The 27,212-nt window shown below is 38.8% G+C and overlaps 1 protein-coding gene across 5 annotated transcripts; it reads left to right on the top strand.

Annotated features, from left to right (window-relative positions):
- Positions 1-4: 4 nt before the first annotated feature.
- On the top strand, positions 5-26,170 carry LOC146468574 (dystrophin-like). Of its 5 annotated transcripts, none has more exons than XM_085124298.1 (24): positions 5-147; positions 257-317; positions 1,513-1,574; positions 1,700-1,774; positions 3,140-3,350; positions 4,427-4,512; positions 5,163-5,242; positions 5,697-5,774; positions 6,762-6,873; positions 7,595-7,649; positions 8,186-8,225; positions 10,377-10,448; positions 10,914-11,062; positions 11,816-11,899; positions 12,705-12,776; positions 13,268-13,306; positions 13,732-13,756; positions 14,451-14,542; positions 15,295-15,499; positions 20,649-21,150; positions 22,771-22,866; positions 23,602-23,681; positions 24,210-24,277; positions 25,108-26,170. In XM_085124298.1, exons 1-24 carry the CDS (start codon positions 132-134, stop codon positions 25,136-25,138), a joined length of 2,391 nt encoding a protein of 796 aa, XP_084980424.1. In that variant the 5' UTR covers positions 5-131; the 3' UTR covers positions 25,139-26,170. The 5 variants fall into 5 exon arrangements, with proteins under 5 accessions (XP_084980424.1, XP_084980423.1, XP_084980426.1 ...); XM_085124297.1 differs by having other exon boundaries at positions 23,599-23,681; XM_085124300.1 differs by lacking the exons at positions 24,210-24,277; positions 25,108-26,170 and adding an exon at positions 23,898-24,041.
- The last annotated feature ends 1,042 nt before the right edge of the window (positions 26,171-27,212 follow it).

The raw sequence follows: 27,212 nt of genomic DNA, 5'->3' as shown, positions 1-27,212 counted from the left end.
ATAAACACGACGCTTGGATTCAGTGTTGATGGTGATGAGTGTGTTTGAATAATGCGGTTTTTGAAGCGTTGTAAACAAACTGAAACGCATCTCTACCGCATTGCCTTTAGTCCTTGAAAAGAGAAAAGATAATGCCTGGAATTACAAGTAAGTTTGTGTTCACGTTCGTGACATTATGCGAGAAAAAATGATTCGAATGTCGCTACATAGCCTGATTGATCTCTAAAATAATGGCTCGTATTTGTTTTCTATACAGGCATATTACCCGACGGCTGGGAACGTTCTGAAACGACCAGTGGGATTCCGTATTACATAAAGTACGTATGTATGATAGACTGAATATTAGTTTGTAATATTACACGACGTATGTAGAAATTACAGTAAGAATTTCTGTGCGTGCACGGTCATGTCCGCTTGCTACATGTGTATGAAAAGCTAAGCTTAATTCAAGTGAAACAAATATACTTATTAAGCCTGCCGGTAGTTAATTAACGCTTGAAGGCCATAGGGAAAGAGAAGACATTGAATGGCACCTTCTGTCTTTAATTTCATTTACAACCAAAAAGATATCTGTATAGTCTTGCATGTGAACTAAAAAATTACAAGCTATCAGGAAACCATATGAGGCAAGGAAGCCAGAAAGAAAAGTATTAAAACAAACCATAAGACTTTTGATGTGAGGGTTCCTTAGTGTAGCAAAGATTTGCAAAATGTACTGTATTTTCTTCATGGAATGAATTTATAAATTTGTGAAACCTAAAAAATGCTAGCACTCAGAACTGTTTTTTAATAGCAGTTCCCCTGATTCACTCTATGTGACAACGCAGCTACAATTGTAGAGCTTCCGTATACAGAGAAGTTGCATTAACCATCATTTCTAAATCTACAATTTGCAATAATTTCCTAAAACCTGTTTTTTATGGGTTAAGGTTTTTTTGTTTATACCAAAGTGCCCCAATTAGTCATTTTTATTTTGGGAAATAAACTGTAGTGAGTACTGTCTGGAGGCTGAGTAGCCAATTGGAGTATGTGAATATAAATACCTCTTACTAACTTGCTTTCTCGGTCTGTAATGTAGGTTACGAACAGAGTTTTTTCCTGTTGGTTTATGGCCCAAGCATGAAGTGTGTTGGCCATAAATCAACAGGAAAAAACGAGGATCCATAACTTACAGTATGAACCTAGAAAGCAAGCTAGTAAGATATTTATTATATCACTGAGATTAATCAGGTGCGCAGGAAAGGAAACTACTTGAAGTCAAGGGAATTTAGTGGGTTGTACAGTGAAATACGACCCGCAAAATTGACCAATCACACCGCACGTACTAACTGAGAGATATAATAATATATTTTACATCGGCATTCCCAAAATTAGAAGTCAAAAGAAGTTAGGGAGCTGCCAAGGAACTTGGCTTAAAGGGTTTACAAGTAACATGGGAAATCGAGCATAGAGTAATACTAATATTATAATAATTATTACAAATTATGAAATTTTTATCTTGTTTAATAACAGCCATGAAACAGAAAGAACTCAATGGGACCACCCAGAGATGATCAGTTTGCTCGAGGAAATTGGTACTTGAAATTATTTTCTTTAATTCTCATAATTATTGAATTTTGTAAACAAGTCTTGCAATAAAAATTGTGGATCATGGATCAACATGATTTTTACTAATATATTCTATTTTGTATATTTGTAGAGAGTTTGAGTACCATTAAGTATGCTGCATACCGTACAGCTATGAAGTTGAGAGCCATTCAGAAGAAAACCCAATGTAAATAGTTCAATAAGTAAAGTTTTGCTGATACAAAAAAAAGCAAAAATTGACAATAAAAAATGATGTTTCAGCATCTTCATGACACCATTATCAAGTTGAAAATACTGTGAATTAGACTCAGCTTCCTTCTTCTGCTTATTTATTTGACGGTTATTTCTGATGATTTTTCAGAGTCTAATTTACATTTTAACTTGGTAATGGTGTCATAAGGATGCCTAAAGGCCCGTTTACCTGTTAAAAGAGAAGGAACGGCTCGGTTAGAAACAAGTACTGGTTCCAGACGAAATCTCCCGTTTACACGTACAAATTCTGTAATGTACCTAACAGAAAAAGGCACGGTACTTGAGCCCCTTTGAACGGGTACTAGACGGTTTACATGTTGTTTTCTTCGAGACCGGTAACGATAGAGCCCGCAATAATTAAACATAACTGCTTCGATTAGTTGTTCATATGCGCTTACACATACAGTACACTGTGCGCATCTCCGATTATCATGGATTTACAAGCACTTTTCTGGTTTCTTCTGAAGAAGAGAACACGAAATTCACGTTTGACAGCGCAAGTGATTCTTCAAAGAAATTCTTTTGAGTGAATGTACCGAATTAGGGGAAAAACAAGGCGTACGGTTCTCCTATTACAGCCCTTGTATCGCACTTCACAGTCGAACGGAGTTTGTGGCAAATTCCAAGAACAAGCGCTTGGTTTGACCTTGCATAATCACTTACTCTGACGATCAACGGTATGCTAAACAACTGACGTGGAGTACTATGGGCTCAGAAAAACGCAACAGAACGGTACAGAAAAAAAGGACGAGCGTTTACACGTTGAAAAGAAAACAAAAATGTGGGTACGGAACCGTTTTTTAACGGTTCCGCGCCGAAAGGGGTCCATAGCCGCCTATGGACCTTTTTAGGAACGGAACGGATAAGACTGGAACAGGTCAAGTACTGTTTACACGTCAAATTTTGTCGGAGCCGTTTGTCTTTTTATCCGAGCCGTTCCAATTTTTTTGGTCGTGTAAACGGCCCTTAAGTGTTGTTTTTTTATTTTTGATTTTTGCTTGTACATGACTATTATTTTGTAAATGAGTCTACATTGATAATTTACATTACACTGAGCATACTACGGTATTAACCGTTAATTATTGGACATATTGTCTGTCTCTGCCTAGGTCAATACCGGTACCCCAGACATCTTGTCACTTATTATATCCTATAAATAACATGTAAGACAAAAATTTAAAATTTTATATTAATGGCCGTGAACAGACTGCATTTATCTCATCAATGGTATTGTAAAAAAAAATTAAATTCAGTGAAACTACTTGCTGATCAATCCTATCTGTGATGTTTATTTTGTTAGTATATATGGTTAATCTACGTGTCATAAAGTCATCTCTTGATGAAGAAGGAATTAAAGATGGCTATGTTGAGGGAACCTTGTCTGTAGCAGAACTGACTAGAATCATAACAGCCATCTTTGTCAACCAAACTGGTGATCGCCACACTGATCAAATTGATGTTTCCCTTGCAAGCGAACTGGTGCTTAATTGGATCCTTAATGTATATGACCCGTGAGTACTGTTCTAATAATTTATTATACTCTACAAACTACAGCTATAGTATTGGACTCGTGCACCTGCGCAAGTGTTGGGCAATTCTATAAATAAATAAATAAATAAATAAATAAATGAACAAATGAATGATTGATTGATTGACTGAATGACTGACTCAGACTGACTGACTGACTGACTGACTGACTGAATGAACGAACGAACGAACGAACGAACGAACGAACGAACGAACGAACGAACGAACGAACGAACGAACGAACGAACGAACGAACGAACGAACGAACGAACGAACGAACGAACGAACGAACAAACTTGCCAATAATTATGTATAAATTTATAAGTACACATACCAGTTGTAATTGACACAGTTCTCATACTGTTTGTAGTAGGATCAGACTGGCCTATAAGGTTGAGACCTTTCTGGAGGAAAGGAAAAGGGAGTGAGGGGGGAGGGGTGAAGACAAAACTTTTCACATCAAGAAACAAATCAACAAACGACAGAATTGTTCTTTTTTATTATTATTATTATTATTATTATTGTTACCGTCCAACTATAGATCATCGTAAAGAAGCAATACTTAGGACGAGACATCTTATCTTAGGAAGGCTTTGTGAATCTGGCCGCCAAAGCACTTCTCCTATCTTCTGCCACTAAGAGTGGAACTTCCCTGACCAGTGAACCTCAAGTGTTACTTTTTTTTAGCTGCATTGACTATAACAGGAATTTGGACTCCAGGTGTGCTTACCATTTACATGGAAAACCAGGAAATTCTGGTTGGAAAATCAAAATAATGGTACACATCATTCCATTTGGAGTACTTCGGAAATTATGGGCTTCTGGTCAAAGTGATGCATTTTTATTACTCCTTTTGGGATTCACAGCCGATGTTCATACATTTTGCATGTTATCCATCTTCTGTTAAGACAAGCTAAATCATTTGGTATTTATGCTGAAAATTTCCATCCGGGTGGTTTGCGTAAATGGTAAGCACTCCAGATTTCTCTTTCACATATGAGTTTCAGGATTTTGCCAACATGTTAAATCTGATTTCCATTTTTTTTTTTTTTTACTGCAGAGGGAGGATGGGATTTGTACCAATTCTTTCACTCAAGGTTGGCCTTGCTGTCATGTGCTCTGAGAAGGTGCAAGAAAAATACAGATGTGAGCTCATTAATTTCATTTTATTTATTTCACCACACACATTACAAAAACAAAATACAAATGAAAGAGAAAAAGAGATTACAGAGAAAGTGGCGAGGATGCCTTAGGAGAAAACATAAGGCTTATAGAATAAGGCTTCCTCATTGCATTGCTGTAACATAAAAGGTTTAGAGACTGTGAGACAGTTGATATTACTAACAGTTTCAGAAACAATCATAAAACAAATAGACGGAAAATAATCAATAGATGTTTGAAAAAAAGTAACATTAAAGGTTAAAAATGGTGATAATAGTTGGTTTTAAGGGCATGACTCTGAAAAGTTTAACAAACCATGCTTACAGATGATTTAATAGTGAGGCCTGTTAATGTATAGGTAATTGTCATGTTGTTTATAACAATACAATATAGGAAGAATATTATAGGAAGAACAGAAAAACAGAACTGCACTTTTAGCAAATAAAATACTGCTCTAACTTTAATTTCACACTCTGAAGTGAAGATACAAAAAAAAACAGAAAACATGGTCCGGATGAATGGTTACCATGGCATTTGTTATGCATGGTTTGACGGGAAGTAAAATAGGAAATCTCTAAATTACAATGACAATGTCACAGTAATTACAGCATAGTAATTGTATCCTTTTTTTAAAGATTTGTTTTTGCAGCTTTGTAATAACCAAGGATTTTTGGACAGCAAAAGGCTCAGGTTATTCCTTCAAGAGATGCTTCAGGTGATTATGTAGTAATTGCCTGATACACATATTATTGACTGAGTAAAGACAAAAAAGTCAGTCTATTTAACGGTCATTCCACGAAGTCTTGCATGAATGGTGGATAGCCAAACAGCTGTGCAGCACTGAGTTGCCAATCAGTTCAAGCAATGTTTAATTACTAGAGTGTGTCATTGTGGCATTACCACAAATAAAAAGATATTGCGTCAGCAAATAAAATTAACAGAACCCTTGTATCATGAGAAATGTTATTAAGGTACATGTAATTACCAGAAAAAAATTTTCCTGTAAAGGAAGCAGTTTTCGACATCTATTAAATAAATTGTAAAGATAATGTTATCTTTTAATTTATTTACTAGTGAATCTTACTACTTAGTAGCACTCCTCCTCTTTAATTCCATGCAGTGGTTGTTTGGGCAATCTAAATTTTTTTTATCTCATGAATTTTGCGTAGATTCCAAAGTATATTTATGAGAATGCAGCATTCAGTGGATCAAGTGTGGAGCCAGCTGTCAGAAACTGCTTTGAAAGGGTAAATTTAACATTTATTTTTCTTTCACAGTTCTAAATGACACCTCTTTCCAAGCACTCAGATTCTGTGGAACAGACTGAGAACTACTGTACAGAAAAGATTTCTGTCCATCCTCCTCCCCACCCACTCCTCTGGAAAATCCCATTTTACCTTCATATTCTCCTCCCTCTCCCCTGAAAATTTATTAAGTTCTGTTCTAGCCATGCTCACATCATTCTTTGAGATTCAAATGCCAATATTTTCTCAGTTTCCATAATCTAAGTATCTTCCTGGAGCAGATGATGACACCTCTTTGAGCTTGCACAGTTTCAAAAATCAGTTGACTTTTGTTGAAAATTAAAGGGCCTTTGTCAGGATAACGCGCATGTGCGATCTTGATTGACAACAATTTTTTTTTAACCAATAGGAAATCGTAATAATCAACACTGCGCGGCAGCGCTAACCCCAGGCAGTCTGAAGTTTTCACGTACGTTGTAAAACCTCTTTGCTTGGCCTTTAACCTTTTGTATTTGTGCAAAGGCCGTGTCCGTGGAATACAAGCACATACACTTTAATTTCTTCCAACTGGCGTGTACATCGGCAGCAACATAAAGTTTCCCATGCTCGTCCTCCCATCTTTTCTTCGTCTTTTTCTTCTTTTCTTTTGAAACAAGGCGGCTACGAGGCGACAAGAGCTTTCGTCCAGAGCCGGTTCAAATACCTCCTCTCGAGGACATCAATTTTCTCAACGATATTCAAATAAAAATACAAAATATGGGATTTCAATCCCTCACAAATGACCAAACAGTTCCTCGATATCGTTATTTTCACTTCTACAAGCCTCACAAGGTGGATGGAAAAAGATTTTCCTCACAGATGCCTACTTTGAAAACTGTTGCATAGGATCAGAAATCAAATCGCAGCACATGTGCAGAAGAGTGTCAAATGCCCTTTAATGCAAGGTGACAACTCAGTATAATGGTTACATACTTAATCATTTTTACGTAGGTATCAATTCCTGAAAGAGTTTCTGCTGAGGAGTTTATTGAATGGATGATCGCTGAACCTCAAACAATTGTATGGCTACCCACCCTTCACAGATTGGCTGTTTCAGAAACAGGTACTAGTTTCCTTAAGTTAAATTTGTATAGCCGCTTTAATGGTTGTGGCTAATGCATTGTCTTTCCAACTGAAAGTGGTTTTGATTCCAACTTTTCTTTCTTAAGTTCTGCTTCAGTGTTCTGCCTCAATTCTGGATATAACGGTGTCATTCATTGTGGCTGCAACATTTTAGTTTTCTGTGCCAAAATGACATGTAACTGATACTGGGTTGATTTTTTATGAATGTTATCAGCTTAGCTAACTATGCATAATAGTAATAATTGAAGGGCTGAGAGCATAACCAACCTAACTGCATTTTATAAGTAGACCCCTTGTTGTTGTTTTAGCTCAGATTCACCGGAGTTTTTGCATGTGGCCTTGAATTCCTTCAGGAAACGTTGCTCCAATGTTTTATCCGCTGTTTTGCACTTCATTTTATGATAAAAACGGAAATCTTGCCCATAATCAAAGGTTTTTATTGCAGATGTTGTGCAAAGAAACAAATAAAACACTGGAGCAATGTCTCCTGAAGGAACTAAAACCACATGCAAAAACTTTTGCGAAAATCTGAGCTACATGTAAAACATTAAAAAGCAATCTGAAACGTGGCATACAGTAGGTCGGTTATGCACTGAGCCCTGCAATAAAATAATTATTACTTTATTAGCAGCTAGCGTATAATCTTGCACTTTTTCATTAACAAATAACGGGTATTCATATTTTAATGTTTGTTTTTGTAGTTAAACATGAGTCCAAATGCAATGTGTGTAAGATGTATCCCATTGTTGGCTTCAGGTGAGTCCACAAATCTCATTCTCATTTGTTTATATTAATAATGGTAATTGAACTGAGTGGAGTGCAATTTGGTCTGAAATCATACGCGTGATTTTAAAATCAAACGAGCACGCAGCGCGAGTTTGATTTGAAATCACAAGTATGATTTCAGACCAAAATTGCACGACACGAAGTTCAATTACCACTTAATTACATCCATTTTGAAATCACAGAGTATCATTGTCAATATTAAGATTCTATTTGTGTTACTTCATTTCCATTTTGATGGGCTAAAGAAAGGATGCAATTTAGAGCAAAAAATGGTGCAATTTGGGAATAAATTGCACCATTTTGGACCAATCAGATTCCAAGGATCACCAGTGATTTCAAAATGGATGTAATTAACATGTTAATTTGCGCAGTAGAAATATTAAATTAAATATTTTTATATTACTTCCTCAGACATACTGTATGGTAATACCCCAAGCAATTTAACTTCACTCGATGTGCCTAGAAATTTAAGTTACTGCATTTTTATTTTTGTTCAATTCTGACAGATATCGCTGCCTAAAATGCTTCAACTTTGATCTATGTCAGGTGAGAGAGATTTCTGTATCAATCAGTTTTTGTTACTAACAGTACTTTATAAATAGAATAGTTTGTGTATATTTAATTGCTACATTTACCAAGGTCTGTAGTATACTTGATGGGAAAACTTCCAACGAGCTCACATTTATTTATGAAATTCGTATTATACGGTTTGTCAGGCGTAGTCAATCGATAAGCTGCATAATCAATAAAAGTCAATAGCAATCGATTGATATCGATTTCCAATACCACTTGATAAGAATGAAATATAGCGCTACACCGGGGGTTTGACTAAAGATCAAATAACACTGAAATAATAATTCACAAAGTGGACAAATACTAGACGGAGATATCGCTAGACAAGTAAACATAACCGAGTAACTAGGAAACTGCATGAAATCAAACTACAAACTCACAAATTAATATTTCCCCAAGAATTGTACGGCAAATTGTACAGAAAATCGAAGATACGCTCAGCTTTATGATACCTTATTTTGCAAAGACCGTTCTCAAACTTATTAATAATTCATCGAGAGAAAACAAAGAAAATCACTACTGTGACCGTGGTTTGGATATGTTTTCCTAATTACACAGGGCGCAGAGGAGTGAAATTTGATGTAAATTCCCCCACAGGGCGCAGAGGAGTAAAATTTGATGTAAATTCCGGTTAAATTCCCCGGGAAATGGCAGCGCAAAGAACTTCAGCAGAGGTGTAATAAGACCTATGACGCTTTGCTCGATCACGTTCTTGAATTTACGGGTTTCTCCGTTCACGGGGTGAACGTCCTCAATGAGAGCCTGGAAACGTTCGAATCATTTGGATGGCAAAGCGGATGGCAAGCCACCAATACACCGTCGGCCATTTGACAAGGACATGACAAGGGACATGAATGAAACGCTTCTTTCCCTACGATGTTTTCGGGTGGCTTGCCAGCCTTAATATCAATGTGATCATCCTGTTACTAAAATGTAGTCACTGTGTCTTCCACATGGCATGACAAAAAGGCTGAAATAAAGAGAAAAAAAAACAGCCGACAGCGGTACCTCTGGACGCTTTGCCGGAGCGTTGTACCATGACGATGTACCACGAGATTTCGGCCCGCGGTTCGCTTATGTCAGCCGGAGATGGTTCCGCGATACTTTCCGATACCTTGTCCCCGACAAGACAGTGAGGGAGAGAAAAGTCGGCCCCTAGACCATATGAGACAGATCCCTTTCGTTGGCACCTCAGTTCCACCTTACTGATTTAAACTGAGATTCAGCCATGTATATATATGACAATGTAGTCATTTTCTCTTCCATGTGGTACGTTTTGAGGTTTGAGCATGCGGAGACGTGCTGAAACGATATAATGACAGAAGGATGACTCTTACTGACTTGAACTGAGATTCAGCCATGTATATAGATGACAATGTAGTCATTTTGTTTTCCATGTGGTACGTTTTGAGGTTTGAGCATGCGCAGACGTACTTAAACGATATAATGACAGAAGGATGACCCGTGGTCAAACGACCTGTAGTCTTGGAGGTACCGCTAATGGACTCCTTTTACTTTTATTTCGTTCTTATTTTTTATCGCCGTTTTCCCGAAAACGATTGCTCCTTCGATGGATTGTTGACATTGTCTCCGTTTTCTCTCTCGGCACTTCGTGCGTGAAAACAATTGTTCCTTCGATGGTCTGTTGACATTGTGTCTTTTTTCTCTCTCGGCACTTCGTGCGTGAAAACGATTGCTCCTTCGATAGATTGAAAGCTGGCTTGGGGATAATCTTTCAACAGACACGTAGTAAGATCCCATGACGCTTTGTTCGATCACGTTCTTGGTTTTCCAGAAAATTTAGCCTGAATTTACATCAAATTTGACTCCTTTGCGCCCTGTGCTAATCACCATAAAATTTTGCCTCCAAGAATTATTGATCATTTGAGAAGCCAAATCCAACGCTCGAAAGTGTGTTTCATCAGATATCCAAACATCTCGAAGTCGTTGAAAGAAAACTCTGCTGCGCCTCCTGGTTGGATATATTACTTAAAAGTTGTTTAAGATTAGCGTATTGAGAGGTTCTTTCCAACGGGCCGCTAAGGATTCAAGCAGTGTCTAATTAGACCAAATTATGTGTGTAAGAATGTGATATAGACCTCATTTTTGTTTCTTTCCTCACAGGGATGTTTCTGGTCTGGTCGAGTAAATAAACAGCACAAAATAGGACATCCTACTCAAGAGTATTGTCTAGTGGTAAGTTTAAGAGTTTCACAGTCTGTACAAGGTCACTGATATGGTATGAATTTGCATGAGCCAACTAGTTCCACAAGTCAGAGCTGGAGTTATACAAAAGAAATACATGATAGAAGTTTGTTGCTTCAAGTCATCAGAGAAATTTAGAATAGCGTTTACGGCAAACGGCGAACGAATCTTGAAGATTTCTTTGGAAATCTTTCCGAAAAGACGCATTAACTGAAAAAAAATACTTGGGGAACAATTGTTATTTTTGAAATACTTAATGCTGTTATGTAAAGAAAAGTTAACAGCTTTATACAGTCAATAAACTAGGGAAATTTCTACGGGAACTCTGAAATCTCGCTGGCAACGTTCAAAACTGACATGTATTTTCAAAACTCCGTTTAAATTTCAATAATAATGCTCACACGTGTTGTAGATAGACTGTAACTGTATTTACAATTTGTCTCTGAATTGCCACAGTCAACGCAAAAAGAAGACATCAAAGATTTTGCCAAAGTAATGCGGAACAAAGTGAGCAAGAAGAAAAAGAAAACACCAGGACATCCGTCCAAGGGAAGGTTTATTCCGATTGAAATGGAAGAAGCTGCGGCCTCTGATGGAGAGGACGAGTGAGTGAAAGATTTAGATACAAATGTATTTATATACCGCATATACTTATCATAGTCTCGTGGTGGTTAACAATTCTTCTGTTGGGTGAGATCGTACGTCAGCATGTAAAGGCGCTACTGACAGCCGCTATCAGTCCATACACTGTAGTTGATCTCACCCACCCACCCAACCTATGCATGAATGTGAAAGACAGATGAAATCAGAGATAGAGATAGACCACTACACCAGGGACCACGTCTCCTACTCTTTTCGAACAGTGTGTGGGTTCTTTAACGTCCCACAGATTATAATTTAGGAACATGTGTTGTGAGACAGGACCTATGGTTTTTTCATCTTTATCCGAGAAGACTAGACAATCTAACCATTTGTAGATGTTATTGCAAAGGCAAAACTTTCTTCTCAGTTATTTAAAGACCTTGAGTGCTGGTCTGTTCGGGGTTTGATTTTGCGACCTCCCGCACGGTAGTCCTCTCCCAAACTGAGCTAACTGGTCGACACTTTCTTTGCACTCAGGGAGAACCAAGCGAGGGCACTTGGAAATCACTTGCTTTGTGGCTTGGAGAAGCCCGCACAAAGCACCAACGATCACTGGGATAGATTGCACTCCAGGTTTAGTGCAAACAAGAATTGGATTTGATCACATCTAAATCTTACAATTTATGTATTCCCGTACGTTTTACTGGAGTAAACTTAGTGTGATGCATGTATCTCATAATTTTGCATACTCATACTGATGATGCGCTTGTGTTCAGTTCCCCCAGAGATTCTGTTGACGCTGGATCCCCAGTAAAGGTCTTTCCGGGAACTCACGACAAGCTAGGAAGTTACGCAGCAAGGTTTGTGTCTCGTAATCAAAAATCATCTTTTCTTGTTGTGGAGTGCCAAGATTATTGTAGTTGGTTTTTTCCTTGTTAATTGCTCACTCTGGGGCTTCACTCCTCTCCTGGTGATATTTTAATCAGGTGTCGTTTTATTCTTAGCTTGCGTCGGGGTCGCTAGAAAGGGAAGAGAAACAGAAAAATAGGAAATGCACGTGAAATTCGTTTGTTTTTTTGCGTCGTTCACTAGTTTGTTTGTTCATTTGGTTCATTCGTTGATGTGTTTGATTTTTCATCTATTTGGTTGACTGCATGTTCGTTTGTTCATCACGCGCAGAATGCCTGGACATCATGAATGATTCATAGCCACTAAAGCGGCAAATTCGAATGCGATCGCGCTTTGAAGAGCTATAAATAAGAGAAGAATGGGCCGAAACTAGGCGACTAGGGTTCACAAAATTCACTTTCCCGTGTCTCAGAAATGATAATCTCAAAGTTCACGCACGACTTTTTGAAAATCAAGGATTAGTCTACAATTTGCACTAAAAAGGAATGAAATTGAGAAAGTAGAAGTTTTATGTTTTTCCACTTGAACATACAGAAAATTTTGCAAATTTTCGTATAGACAGTCATTTTGGAGAACAGTTTTGGGAAAACTAACATACCTACTAGACTTTCACGCACTTTCACGTTCTTTTTTTTTTCTTTGTTTCATTCTTTGATTTTGTTGTGAGTTCAGCTCGTTCGTTCGTTTGTTCTTTCGTTCTTTCCTTAATTTTCCGTGTACTGTTTTTTCAATTATTTATCTGATTTTGTTTCTCAGATTAGCAAATCATGAAGCTAAAGAAGATGAAGAAGTGACTAGAGAACAGCCTGTAATGGCAAGACCTGCCATGTAAGGAATAAACATTTACTAAAAAACAAACAAACAAACAACGACGTCAAATTCACCGCTACTTACTTGGTGCTTTGTTTAGTATTATCAAATCTGGCCAATTTCTAAGAAAGACATATGATGTAATGAAACAATTAAGAACTTGGAAAAATTGCGCACAACCGGTTTTTCAGCATCGTGAGCGCGTTCTCGAGGTGGGAGGATTGTGTGACAATGCCTAAGAATAGGAGCCTACCAGTCTTGGTGTTCGCTATGTTCTGTAAGATTACAATTGCAGATGAAGCCCGGTGTTCGTTGGCTCTCTGTGGACACTTGTGCCGAGTCAAAGAACAGCACAAGACTCAGGACAAGTGTCTACAGAAAGATAACAATGGGTCACAGATTTATTGTCGGGCTAAACGTTTGTAAAACTAAAGCAAACATGGAAACACTCTTAATCAAAGCTTACCTTGTGGTTATTCAGTTAAAATTATTTGCTCTTCTACTCACAGGAATGATGAACACCGTCTCATACGGCATTACGCTAAGAGGTAATTTTTTAATTTTAAATAACCTTTTCATCTTCAGAGCGTTCACACTAGTTTTTTGTGACATGGTTTGAATTGAAGCGAAAAGGCTGATACTCACGTTACACCTGTAGGATCATAGAGGCTATTTAGGTAAGACCTAACCCTTAAAACTCGAACAGTGGTAACGGAATTTAAACTCGCCATCTCGATCAACATAGTGTGACAAACGATAATTAAAGCTATCGCGAATTTACATGGTATCTTCCTCCTTGTGTTCTAGAAGTATTTCATGCATAAGCAATGGTTCTTAGTCAATTTTTGCCCAGTTTTGGAAAGCAGAAACTCATCAAAATCCCAGGGATATGTCCCCTGTAAAACATGTAGTTTGTGACTTTTAATGGAACACTTGTGGTTTCAAACTTAAATCTATTTTGTTGTTTTTGCAGTTTGACGGGGGAACCAGAGTTAAGGGTAAGTATTTTGGTTTTATTGTTTAATATTCTAGTTAATGTTGGATAGCTATAAAACTCTAATAACTGGAACAGTTAGGCTGAACTAACAAAAAGTTTGGAGGATGCAAGGTAGCCCCCCTCGCAGACGCCCTTTTGACTCGTCATGCAAGGGAGGAAAGAGCCAAAAGAGGGGGGATGATTGCAATAGGGATGATTGTTTAGGTATTAAAAGGTTACTTTAAGAAGCTTACTTGAACATATTGGTTTAACTATGCAAAGTTTTAAAAAGGTGCTCTTGGATCATTTAATTAGGTATGTTACAGGTTAGGGGGGTATAACCCCTTCATCATTCACGACTGATAAAAACGTTTTGCTAGTTAGACTACTGTGAAACGAAGTACTACACGGCAACAATGAGAGGTTTTTGTTTACCTGGCAAATCCCCAGTTGTGTTAGCTTCTGCCAAGACACTGATATTCAACTTAACCCTTTAACCCTTAGTATCAAAGAACAAATTTTCCTATCTTGTCCCCATACTTTTCTTAAAAGAAGTACTAGGGAGAAGTTATTCTAAAAAATATCAAGAAAATTCACCTTGGGTGATCATATCCTTAATTCTCATGACCTCAGGGTTTGAATGAGCATTGATATTAGAAGGAGAAATTTGATGCTGATCACTGTTTGGGCTTAAAGTGTTAATGTGATCTTTGCAGTCTCCCAGTGCCACTGAAATCGAGAGAGACATGGACAGTCGGGAGAAGAGAGACCTGGAGGATCTGATCAACAGCTTAGAGGACGATAACAGGTTTGTCAGCTGCCGGGAATAAATAAATCTGTTGACTACTTAAGTTTTGGTCCATGGTTGGTTAAAAAATAAAATACGTTTTCACTTGTTGGTTATACTGCTAAATTGAGCAAATTTTTTATGCAGTCTGTAACTGAGTTTAGTGGCGGTAGTCAGTAGGTTTATACAGGAGCGGGTATGCCCCTGTGAGAAGATTCTTGCAGTCGGCGTCATATATGCGACGTGATTTGAGTATGTTGTTGGTTCACGTCCTTTCTCCGATGAGTTTTTCTCCGGGTACTCCGGTTTTCCCAGAAACCAATATTTCCAATGTGATCTGGACAGTGTGCACTCTTTGCTGTATACCATCGACACTTGTATTGTTTTATTTTTATTCCCGTTCCTGAACTGTGATTTTAAACGGAGAGTTCAACCGTACTTAATAAAAGGCAATAGTTATGAAGCTTTGTTATATGTTTTTGTTAGCATTTTTGGCCTTGAATGTACACAGACCACAATAGATTTTGAAATGTTTTGGAGCGACTGACCAAAAGAAACGTTCGTGTTAAGATATTCAACTGTAGTATGAAGGTTAAAACAAAGGATTGTGCACGGTCGAGGCCTATTCCAACGTAAATTGCAGCACCATTGTTGTCATGGCAAGGTTTCATAACCAATCCCTCAATTAAATATGATTAACTATGGTTCAACCGACAGGTACAAACCAAAACACGCTCAGCATTTGTTCTGACATTGCTTGTCTCTTTATTTAGAGCGTTACAGAGCGAGATCAACAGCATCCATCAGTTACAGCGCCAGAATCAAAAGGAGCAGAGTGTGGTACCTGTAGAGGACCCCGCCAAAGAGGCCTACTTACGGCACCAGAGGGAACGCCTGGAGGCACGCGAGGAGGTCCTTGAGGAGCATAATTACCAGCTTCAAGTTCAGCTCCATCGTTTAAGGATCCTGCTGCAACAGGTACAAAGACAGGTTGAGCTGCGGCGCTCACAGTGTTGGGTCTAAGTTGTATTGTGGAGTCTTGAGTCAAATAAAAGGGGACGCTTACGAGAGTTTACTCAGGGAGAACGTTTGGAAGTAGAAATAGATAAGAGTGAGTGTCAGGAAACCGTTAACCCTTTAAGCCCCAATAGCGATCAGGGCCGCTGAGTTGCTCGAAGCATGGTTAGCGCTAACCATTGGTTAAGAGGTATTAAAACCTATAGGTTGTCATGGTATTTAACCCGGGTTAGCACTAACCATGCTTCGAGCAACTGGGTCCAGTAGTTTATTTCTCCTTACAATATCACTGCTTGATCAAACAAACAGGTTGTGAGAATAAAGGAAATGATCACCAAGATAACGTTTCTTGATTCTAAACAAATTCTCCCAACTAGAACTATTGGAAATATATGGAGAACAGTGATGAGAATTTGCACCTTGATATTGGGGTTTCAAGGGTTAAAGGAGATATTCATCCCTTGTCGATTCTCATTACTCTTGTGCTCTTGTACCTGTACTCTCCAAGAGTTGATGAGAGTGCATGAAAGGTGGCATGCAAAACTTCGTGTTTCAAGCGTTATACGGTTTGATTTTTTTTGTACAGTATTGATATTTTGTGGATGGGCTTTTTTATATAAGTGGGAGAATTTGATTATGTGTTTTGATTCTATGGAGCTGCATGGAGACACGATAACGGGGTGGTCTGCTAGCTTCTGCTTGTTGATAAATTATTCTGCTGAGCGGTTATTTCGAGAATTAGTGCTTTATTTCCAGTTGGAAAAGAGACAGTAAAATTTAAGGTAGAAAGGTTGTTTTCATCATGGTAACATAAATGTATAAAGCTTCGAGCAAAACGGACATTAGGAACTAATTGTTTTAAAATGGTTATCTTTAAAATGCACATTTTGTTAGCAAAGTGTTTCCCTTAATCGCTTCTTAAATATTTTAACTTTGTTTCACAAATGTGTGATATTAAATTGTGAGTTAAATGTTAACTTAAGAGTTGACATTATCGATTGAATGATAAGTCTGTTTAATCCTAAACTAAGCTTTGCAAATTTGCGGTGATGTAAACATTAAACTGCTTGACTAAATGCTCTCGAGTTGAACTTAACAGGCACTTCTTCAAAATGGCGATTGAGACTTGAATCAGTCAATAAAATAGTCGACCCCACAACGTTGAAAGGTGTGGCTTCAATTGTGACGAATAATCTAGCATTCACTATACAGAACCTTTACTTTCACCGTAATGTATATACACCAAAAACTAAACGTGTTCTTCGCCTTCACGGAGATATTGCTGTATTTGTTCAAAACTGAATGCTCAAATATTTGGCAAAGAACCTTTTCTATAAAACGAAATTGTTCTTAGAGCGAAGAAGGACAAACTATTATCAGATTTTTAGTGATTTCTCCAAAATACACAGGAAGAATTTGAAATAAAAACAAGTGATAATAATGACGACTGACGTTTCGAAGACTCCATGTCGCTTGTTTTTATTTTAAATTGTTTATCGAAAACCTCCGTTACACAGGAAGAACTTGAAAAAAGGTGGATAATTTTTTCAAGTTGTAATCCATTTACATCCGCAGCCAGAGATAATTAAGATTAGTTTTCGTGCACTGGTAGTGTCATTGTTAATAAAAGTGAACCATTATTTCAACGTTTCCATCGACACAGATGTTTTATAGCTACTCAAGGTGACACTAAAAATATTGAGGTGACAATGCTCCTTTAAAACTCGAAAATTCGACACCACCCCCTTGTTATCTGAAAATCCGGCCGCCATTTTGCAGGAGGGTCTGTTGTGCCATTTTCAGTTTGATTCAGTTGTAAGAATCAGTAATCATTAAAAACTAAACTCTGTTTAAATCTCGTGGTCTGGTTTTTCTTCGTTTGTCTCAGGATGAACTCACCCTTGCCAGTCTTATTGAAGAAGAAGAGAATATGGCGGCAAAGTTTAAGTGTAGACCTATGTGAACGATAGACTTAGACGCTGAAAGCAAAGCACGAACGGTACACTTTTAATTCTGTTTTCTTTGCTTTCTTCTCCTATTAATGTTGCTTCGTAGAGCACATTGCTTCTGTTAAATTTTTAACACGCTGTCGTTCACACGTGTTAAGGTCCTCAGTGAGTTTGTTTTCCGTTCACACGAGGATGATTCATTCACACGTTTTGGATCCGCTTGCGCATCCTTCCATATCCTTTGTTTGATTTATTGGTGTTATGGGAATTTAAGGGTAAATAATTAATGTTCGTTTGAGCGTAGCGAATTAGAACGTAATTCTAAATAATATATAAAGCTAATATAAAGTGCTCTGAACACAAGCTGCATTACTAAATCTTTGTCCCTTAGCCGTAAGTACTGAATATTTCTGCTATAAATGACATAAAGCGTCCGTAAAACAGTACTTGCTTACTTCATTCTGCAATTTTTGTCGGCTAAATTTTATTTAACTAATTTAAAAATTCTCCATAATACTGGTAAGTACTCGCAAACTTTAAACTTTGTTTTAGATGCGGAGAAAAATCTTTAAAATAAAAGGTGTACTAGACTAAGTTGTGTTTAAATTAGCCTGTGAACAGGCACCCAAGTGGGGTATAGGGCGAAGATAATACCGCGATTTTTCTTTTCGCCCTATAGCCCACTTGGGAACCTGTTCATAGGCTATGTTTAAATCGTCGCTAAAAAACGCTAGGGTATGCCTCCATTCGACATACCAAAGACCTTTAGATTCTAGTAAGAGTAACGCGTTTTTCCAATAGAGAAAGAGTGCGTGCGCGTGAACCAGTGTTATTTTGGCGGAAAAACGAGATAGCCGTCGTCATTTTACTATGAGTTTTTGTGAGAACGTCGTAGTGGCGAAAACAAGTCCTCGAAACGTAGGTGATCTTGTTTTTTTTTTGGAATCACAAAAGAACTTAGCTGTCATTATTCAAAACAACTGCGTTATGTTCGTCGCTCAGAAAGGGTAAAATGAAGCTTCCTGAGATGTATCTCTTCTTAGTACTTCGCTGAACACTTTTACTCTGTTTTCGTTAAATAGAAGGTCTGGTTACGAGGTTAACAGCGGTATGGCATGACTTATCGGAATGTTCCGCCTCGCAAGTGCTTTACAAAATTTAACAATTCAAAACCTTTCGAGGGTTCGTAAGAAAGTTTTCTTAAAATGTAGTCGCCCGTTGCCTCCGCCAAAATGCACAGATCGAGACTGCGTTTAAGGAAGCAGCGATGACGCAGTACAACCTCGTTCCCAGGTTCGACAGTGTGAACGAGGTTGGACGCAGCGGTGAGAACACCCGCCTCACACTGATGTCACCAGTGTTTGATTCCCCGACTCGGCTGCGTATGTTGGTCCTTTTCGTACTTCGAGAGGTTTTCTCCCCTCTTCAAACATTATCATTTCCTTTTTCAAGTTGATTTGGATAGCGTTCCAATACATTAAGCACCGCAGGTTCCGTTGACACTTCAATAAAGGGCCACGGTAATATTATGTCTTTAGCATGCGATACAGTTAGAGTGTGTTCAAAGTGCTTGACATTTAGCAGTTTTTAAAAACTAATTCAAGCAGATTCAAACTCCTAGAACGCAGGGGATCCAACAAGGAGAATTTAAAATTCAATACATTTCATTTTCGGAGATCATTTTCTTTATTCTCCTATTTTACTTTATGGTTGGTCAAGTAATGATATTCTATAAAAGAAATTGAATGACCAACATCTAATTTCTCCTTACAATGTCGCTGCTTAATTAAACACTTAAGTCAGGAGATTAAAGGAAATAATCACCAAAGATGAAATGCCTTGATTTTTAGACAAATTCTCCCAACTAGTAACATGAGAAATATATGGAGGACAGTGGGGAGAATATACAGGTTGACATTGGAGCTTAAAGAGTTAAGGGGTTTAACTGACGACAGGTGACTGTTAATCTTATTTGCATAAGGCTTTGTTAGCATTCAGCTATGTTTGGGCGGGTTGTAATTATTTTATCTCATTTTCTTGTTATTAATCTTTTAAAAAGACATTTGGGACCATTACTGAAGACAAAACAAGTGTTATATTATTTATTTATGATGGCATCCGTGGGCTTATGAAAAACTTGCGGTTTTGCCACCAGCTTGTTCGCGTGGTTTGACACCTCAATCTCTTCCTAACACTGAATTTCTTAAGTGTCCGTAAAATTCTTTTGCAAACAAAAACTTTGTATTGAAATACCTTCGCACAAGAGCTGAAGAAAATTTTTTTGGCTCTTGAAATTCTTCGCACTTTGAGGAAAATGGAGATCACTCCGGTATGTATTAAGTTTACCTAAAAAATTTTGAACTTACTCCATAAATATGCTTAACCCAAAGAAAAACACGAAAATCTCAGGATAGGATTTGTTTGACGAATGAACAGCGACGGTATTTTGATCTTCGTCTCCATCTGGAATTAGAAAATCTCAGATCGCGGAAAAAGTAGGTTTACATTGAGTAGAAATTTGTATAACAGAGCTTGGTATTTATAAGTCAGATTTTCTCTCGAGCTTTTCGTCGAAGAAAAAGTAAAAAGCGACGAGCTGAAATACCCAAGTTTTCTGTGACTATTTAGGCTGTTTACTGTGGGGTATACACGTTTCCCCAAATTCAGGCTCAGCTTTTTACACGTTTTCCGTTGTGACGGGTCAAAAGACGGCGCATCTTAGCAGCAGGCAGTCGGTAAAGTTACTTTATTATATAAATGGGTACCTGAGAAAAACCTAACGTACCCAAGAATTGTTTTTTCCTCTCCCACGGAAATTTAAATACATATTACTGTACACTTACAGTCTCAATTCGTTCGCCGCTGGTAAGAGGAAAGGAATTTTTCCGTCTTGTTAAAGTGAATTATGGTTTTGTTGTTTTTTGTTTTGTTCTGCAACAGAGAACTCATTAGGTTGAATTCAATTAGATTTGAGTAGTTAAAGTACGTTACTTCACTGACTAAGCAAACTGTCCGTATTATAGAGGTGTCTGTTTTAGAAAAGTAGGCTTTATATGGATTTCGGTCTCTCAGGGGCCAAGTGAACTGTCCGTAATAGAGACGTGTCCGTATTATAGAGGTGTCCATAAGAAGAGGTTCCATATATTTTGTTTCTGTTTCAGGGTGGTGACCTTTCACAACTTTCTCCAACAATGAATACAGTGTTCCAACCTTCTTCTAAGCCCTACTCCAGTCAGACAGCATCTGTTGCCACTAGTACAGCGCCGCGACCAAGTAATACCATGTCTGGGATAAACGATAGCCGTGTACCTTACCGAGCTGTTTCCTCTCCTGGTATATCACCAATTAACCCACCAGCCTACACCGCAGGACACCAAAACACTTTTCTAACGCCTGGTCCATCAATACAAGCCTACCCCCCACAGTACTCATTGCCGCCTGGCATGTCTTCTCCTTGGGTAGATGCATACCCACAGCGACATAGGGGTGATTTGCAGGGGGCCTCGCCAAATGCAAGTGTGACTTCTTTGGCAGGTCCGTTCGTTCCCAAGACGGCTGCCGAGTTGGGACTGTTGGACAGACCGGACACGTCATATGAAGGATTGGAGCTAAGTAATATTGTGGACAGAATGACGGCTTCTTTCCCTCTGGACGTTCATTCAGGTACTTGAGATATCTTTGAAACTTTTCCTCTAAATAGTAAAAATTTGCAACTTTTAAAGTTTGCACTTGAAGAAACACACAGTACCTCAAAACAATGGTGGACAGCTTTTGTTTGAATGGTTACACTTTAGGACACAAAACTTAGAATCATCTTGTACAACATAATAGACCCTATGCAAAAATGGCTGACATTTCAATATTCTTTTGTTTGCGTTCATATTAGCCTCACTAACCTCGTTATTGAGTTCAAAAATCAAAAGAATATTTTACCTTGAACGAGGCTAGTGAGGCTAATTTGAATGCAGACAAAAGAATATAAAAATGTCAGCCATTTTTGCATAGGGTCTATAAACAGCACCACAGTCATTTGAATGATCGCACTGTAGGATTTCATCCACAGACTCAAAAGTCAGAATCTTCTTGTACAGCATAATAAACAGCACCACAGGAAAGTACTGCTCAGTAGCTTTCATTTTAATGGTCACATTTTAGAATTTCATCCACGGACTCAAAAGTTAGAACCACCTTGTACAGCGTAATAAACAGCACCACAGGAAAGTACTGCTCAGTAGCTTTCATTTGAATGGTCATACTTTGGGATTTCATCCACGGACTCAAAAGTTAGAACCACCTTGTACAGCGTAATAAACAGTACCGCAGGAAAGTACTGCTCAGTAGCTTTCATTTGAATGGTCACACTTTAGGATTTCATCCACAGACTCAAAAGTCAGAATCTTCTTGTACAGCATAATAAACAGCACCACAGGAAAGCACTGCCCAGTAGCTTTCATTTGAATGGTCACACTTTAGGATTTCATCCACAGACTCAAAAGTTAGAACCACCTTGTACAGCATAATAAACAGTACCGCAGGAAAGTACTGCTCAGTAGCTTTCATTTGAACAGTCGCACTTTAGGATTTCATCCACAGACTCAACAGTTAGAACCACCTTGTACAGCATAATAAACAGCACCACAGGAAAGTACTGCTCAATAGCTTTCATTTGAATGGTCACATTTTAGAATTTCATCCACGTACTCAAAAGTTAGAACCACCTTGTACAGCATAATAAACAGCACCACAGGAAAGTACTGCTCAATAGCTTTCATTTGAATGGTCACACTTGAGGATTACATCCACAGACTCGAAAGTCAGAACTGCATTGTACAGCATAATTATCAGTACCGCAGGAAAGTACTGCTCAGTAGCTTTCATTTGAATGGTCACACTTGAGGATTACATCCACAGACTCGAAAGTCAGAACCGCATTGTACAGCATAATTATCAGTACCGCAGGAAAGTACTGCTCAGTAGCTTTCATTTGAATGGTCACACTTTAGAATTTCATCCACAGACTCAAAAGTTAGAATCATCTTGTACAGCATAATAAACAGCACCACAGGAAAGTACTGCTCAGTAGCTTTCATTTGAATGGTCACACTTTAGGATTTCATCCACAGACTCAAAAGTTAGAACCACCTTGTACAGCATAATAAACAGCACCACAGGAAAGTACTGCTCAGTAGTTTTTATTTGCATAGATGTGTACTTACACTACAAGCGTGTGCCATCTGCCCTCTACAGTTCATTGATAATATTTTGTTTATTTGTGTTGTTCAGACATGCAGATGGACGTACATAACGATCTTTTCCTCTCGGCGAGTCTTATTGGCGAAGCCATGCAGTCGATGGTCAACACAGTATCCAGACATACGGGTAAAAACATCTTTTCACCCATGTAAAGGCGCGACTTTTTCCGTTCATATATAGAACTGACTGTTACGTTGGCAACGCGGTTAAAAATCGATTCTCCTTTATAACGGTAATTTAAAATTTTGAGGCAGGTCGGGTAATGAGATACCACTGACACTGTTGGAAAGACAGAGCACCTTAACATTAGTTTAAAAAAAAAAAAGGCCAAGTAGCCAAGATATAGCTGCGTAAATTCAGGAATTTTTGCAAACGTGACTAGATTCTTTTACTACTTGAAGTTAGGATTAAGGACGGTGCCTACTAATACCGAAGTATTTTAGTGCGGTTTATGACTATGTGGGGTAAGTAGACCTAAGCAAGGCCTATTGGAATCCAAAAAGAAGATTGGGGGTAACCATGCATTTTTCAGAGATAACTAAGCAATATCTCTAAAAAGCGCCAAAATTTAAAGCAATGAATGGGATTTTTTCCTAAATTGAAGCCTAATTATCTCTGAAAAATGCATGGTTACCTCCAATTTTCTTTTGAGATACCAAACGCATTTGCTAAGTTCTGCTTTCTCGTACTCCGTGTAGTTTTAAACCGCGCAAAAATATCCCTGTATTAGTAGGCACCACCCATAAGAAACCCGAGTATCTCGCGATGCGCAGAACGTATACGCAGTAACAGAAGTAGGCACCGTTCTTAAAAGCGCTGTTTTTATTTGCTTATTTTCTCTGTTATTGACTAACTCAGTAGGTGCAAGGAAAGAGGGCCTCATAAGTCCTGGAAAATCTTACAAAAGAGATCCTACTGCGCCGCCCGATTATTATAACCAGGTTTGTGCTGATAACTGTTTATTATCCATCAAATACTTCTGTTGTTCGTTCTTTTGTCCTCTCGACCAACCATGTAAGACGTTGCAAACGGTACAGGCTGCCCACAATGGGCAACTATCAGCCGATAGTCCCTCGAGGAGAACACACTAATATTTTAAGTAGTTTGCCCAGGGAAGAAACTAAGCTTCTGGTTGTCCCATGTACATATATGAACAGGTACCAGCCAAACCTTAGGACACTTCAAAAAGGTGCAGGGGCAATCGTGCAATTAGCCTGCAAGACCAGGTGAAACAAAAGCCGGGAAAAGGCGTCTGCTCCCGTAGGCTACCATGCAATGGACTAGCATCTGACCTAGGAGACTGGACTGAATAATACTCTTTAGCTCTTCATGCAACAAAGGTTTTATTCCGTGATAGTGTGGGTAGTCTGTGGCTCGCGTTCGAGTTGTCCTACCTTTACGATGTTGGCCCTTGTCTCTGAGTCTTTAGAATGACTACCTCATGAGCGGCTATCCCATTTCTTTGATAGGAAAATCCAGGTTACACCGTGTGGCCCAAAGACGACCCTGGAGTACACAGTGGATTCTTAAATCACAGGTACTAACAAACATCACAAGAATGAGACTATCGCTTAAACTTTTACAAAAATCTTCCCCTTCTCGTTGTCACTAATAGATACCCTGGCCTACTCTCCCCTCTTGCTTGCGTTCTTGCCCCCAAGCGCTTGGTAGTTGGGTTTTTCCCTCTTCAAGAAAAATTCCTGCGCCCTACTTGCTGGCAAGTCTATCGATGTCTTTAGAGTGGTGTTATTTCAGAGTCGTAAAACCAAAACCATAGTAATTACTCTGGCCAATCATGATAGGTGTAAACAGCACAATGAACCAATCAGAGCTCGAAGCGCCAAGCGCGGGAAAACGCGTACGAGCCAGTCACATTTGGGTTTGATTTTGTTTCTCATTTGTTGGAAAAGTAGCGCCAGTTTTGCTAATCAATCACAGAGCGAAGTAAAGCAAAACCAAAGCAATAACCAAATTATTTTCGACTGTCTATTCTAAACCGCTCTACCATTCACTCACTAAGGGATTTCTTTAGGAATTGTTGATTTTCTTGTTGCTGTTGTTTTGGTATAAGGCTAATTTATTCGCTTGTCAGCTGAGAAAGAAGAAAATGAGCTATGTCATAGTATCTCGACAGATTTTTTCTGTGATTTATTAGAGCTGTCTCTTGGAAGGAAAAAGATGATTTTGAGCAAATACATTAGAAAGTCGACCAATTTTTTCGATGTTAATGCACCAGGGTTTCAGTGCCGAAAGTGTTTCGTCAATAAGAAACACTGCATTTCTAACAAACCCCTCTTTTGCTGCGTAAGTGTATTTGACGGTTCTTTGTTTTCATCGTGGTTATTTTACTTATACTTATTATTGCAGTACCAAAGGATTTGAGGACGGGCTCCAGTGATTGGAATGTCCAGAGGTGGTGTTCTGCAAGAGAACCTGGTGACTTTCATCTTGACTCGGCTGTTGTAGATAGACATCTGTTTACAAAGTACGCTCGATTATTATTCATAGTCGTTGCGTAATGACTGAAAACACCAGGAAGCGGTGATGGGCTCAAACTCGTTCTCAGGGTCTCCCCTTTTCCCGTCCCCTGAACGAGGTTGTGATGGGTTCTCCATTTAGGTAAAAGCACCGAAGTGGTGACAGACGAGGTACATGATAGCAGGAGAAGACTAAGAGGGATCTGTAAATGTGGGGAAGCAACCGTAAGGAAGACGGGGAACATTATGGAGGAAACAAATGGAAGAGATGCGGAGCATAAGGGAGAGAAATGGAATCTGTGTCGGATGCGGCAAATTGTGGTGTGGACGCACCATGGCAAGAAACAAGTGGACGTTGTGACGAGGCAGTTATATTATGACAAGAAACAATTGGAACCGGTGACGTATGACACATTTTGGCGGGAAAAACTGGACACTGTTGCGGACACGTCACTATATGACAACTGAAAGCTGTGACGGGCACGACCGATTATGGCGGGAAACAACTGAAATCGGTGACGTATGCCACACATTTTGGCGGGAAAAAGTGGACGCTGTGACGGACACGCCACTATATGACAACTGGAGGCTGTGGCGGGCACGACCCATTATGACGGGAAACAACTGGAATCTCTGTCGGATGCAGCATATTTTGGTGTGAACGCGCCATAGTATAGGAAGGAATAAGTGGGACTACGATGGCGCAAAAGTTCATGGAAAGAAACTAGTTGAAATGGTGACGGATGCAACACATTGTGGCGGGAAAAACTGGAAGTCGTGATAGACTCGTCACCAGACACGACCGATTATGATGGGAAGCAACTGACAGGGACGTGCGCGCATGCTGTGGAGAAAAAACGTGCTATGGACAAGGAATGTCATTTCAGCGATTAATTGGCAGCCTTATCTGTACATAATAAAAAATAGATTCTATATTTACAAACAAACTTGAATTATATACCTCTTTCTCGCTTTATCATAAATGGTAAAACATAAATATTTGCTATTATTCTGACATATTTCTTCTAACAGTCAATTACTTACATTGAGTCTGTTGATGAAATCCATTCCATCTCCCCACAGCCGGCCTACCTCTCTTAGCCGCCTCCTTAATCAGCATGATGAATGTATCATACTGAACAATTCTAGGTCAAAAAACAGGGCACACAATTTACCAGCCCCATGTCACTCGCTCACCGAGTGAAAAAACGCCGTTTTTTCACTCGGTGAGCATAAGACCATAAAGAACGATAGTAGCCCTGCACCCTTCAAAAGCTCTATTTTCAATGGACCCTGATAACCTGCAGCTGCATTGTTTTTTAGGGTTGGTAACATTGTTCTGTTTTTCGTTCTTTTGTCCTCTCGATCAACCATGTAAGACGCTGCAAATGGTGCAGGCCGCCCCAAGAAAGATAAAAGCAAAAAGATGTCGTTTGCTCATGTTTCTCGCTTTAATAACTCACGGCGTGGTACGTAAAAGTTATTTCGATTCGACAGAGAGAAGAGAGTAAACGCTTACGATTACATGCAATATTCATCCGCAAATGGCTCCCTCTAACGACGAATACTATGTTCCACGAGTGAATATTAAACGATTTACTCGACGTAAGAAACACCTTTTAGAGCAGCTGTTTCAGCTTGTTTAAGAGCAATGTCGTGTAGCCGTTACGTTCACAGTGCAAACAAGTAAATTGAAAGTGGCTTTGTCATGGGATTCGTGCTTTTTTGTGAAAACTGTATCGAAACTTAAGTATCACTTCCTGCTCACGAAGTGCTCCCAGAACACCAAGCGATTTTTCTAAGTAGGCTGAAACTGAGGCAAGGACTTGAAAAAAGTGGCAATTTTTTTTTCAAGTGCGCAATCCATTGCTATTCTCGATATCCGCGACCAAAACACTTATAAATAGTTGCAGTGCACTAGTATAGCAACTTGTAGCAAAACTGGACTTTCATTGGTCCAGTTTTCAAACTGTTCCTAAAAATAGCTCGCGTACC

The sequence above is a fragment of the Pavona decussata genome, unplaced genomic scaffold (assembly GCF_977016875.1).
Source record: "Pavona decussata unplaced genomic scaffold, jaPavDecu1.1 SCAFFOLD_130, whole genome shotgun sequence".
Lineage (NCBI taxonomy): Eukaryota > Metazoa > Cnidaria > Anthozoa > Scleractinia > Agariciidae > Pavona > Pavona decussata.
This window is presented reverse-complemented; position numbering and strand designations above follow the sequence as displayed.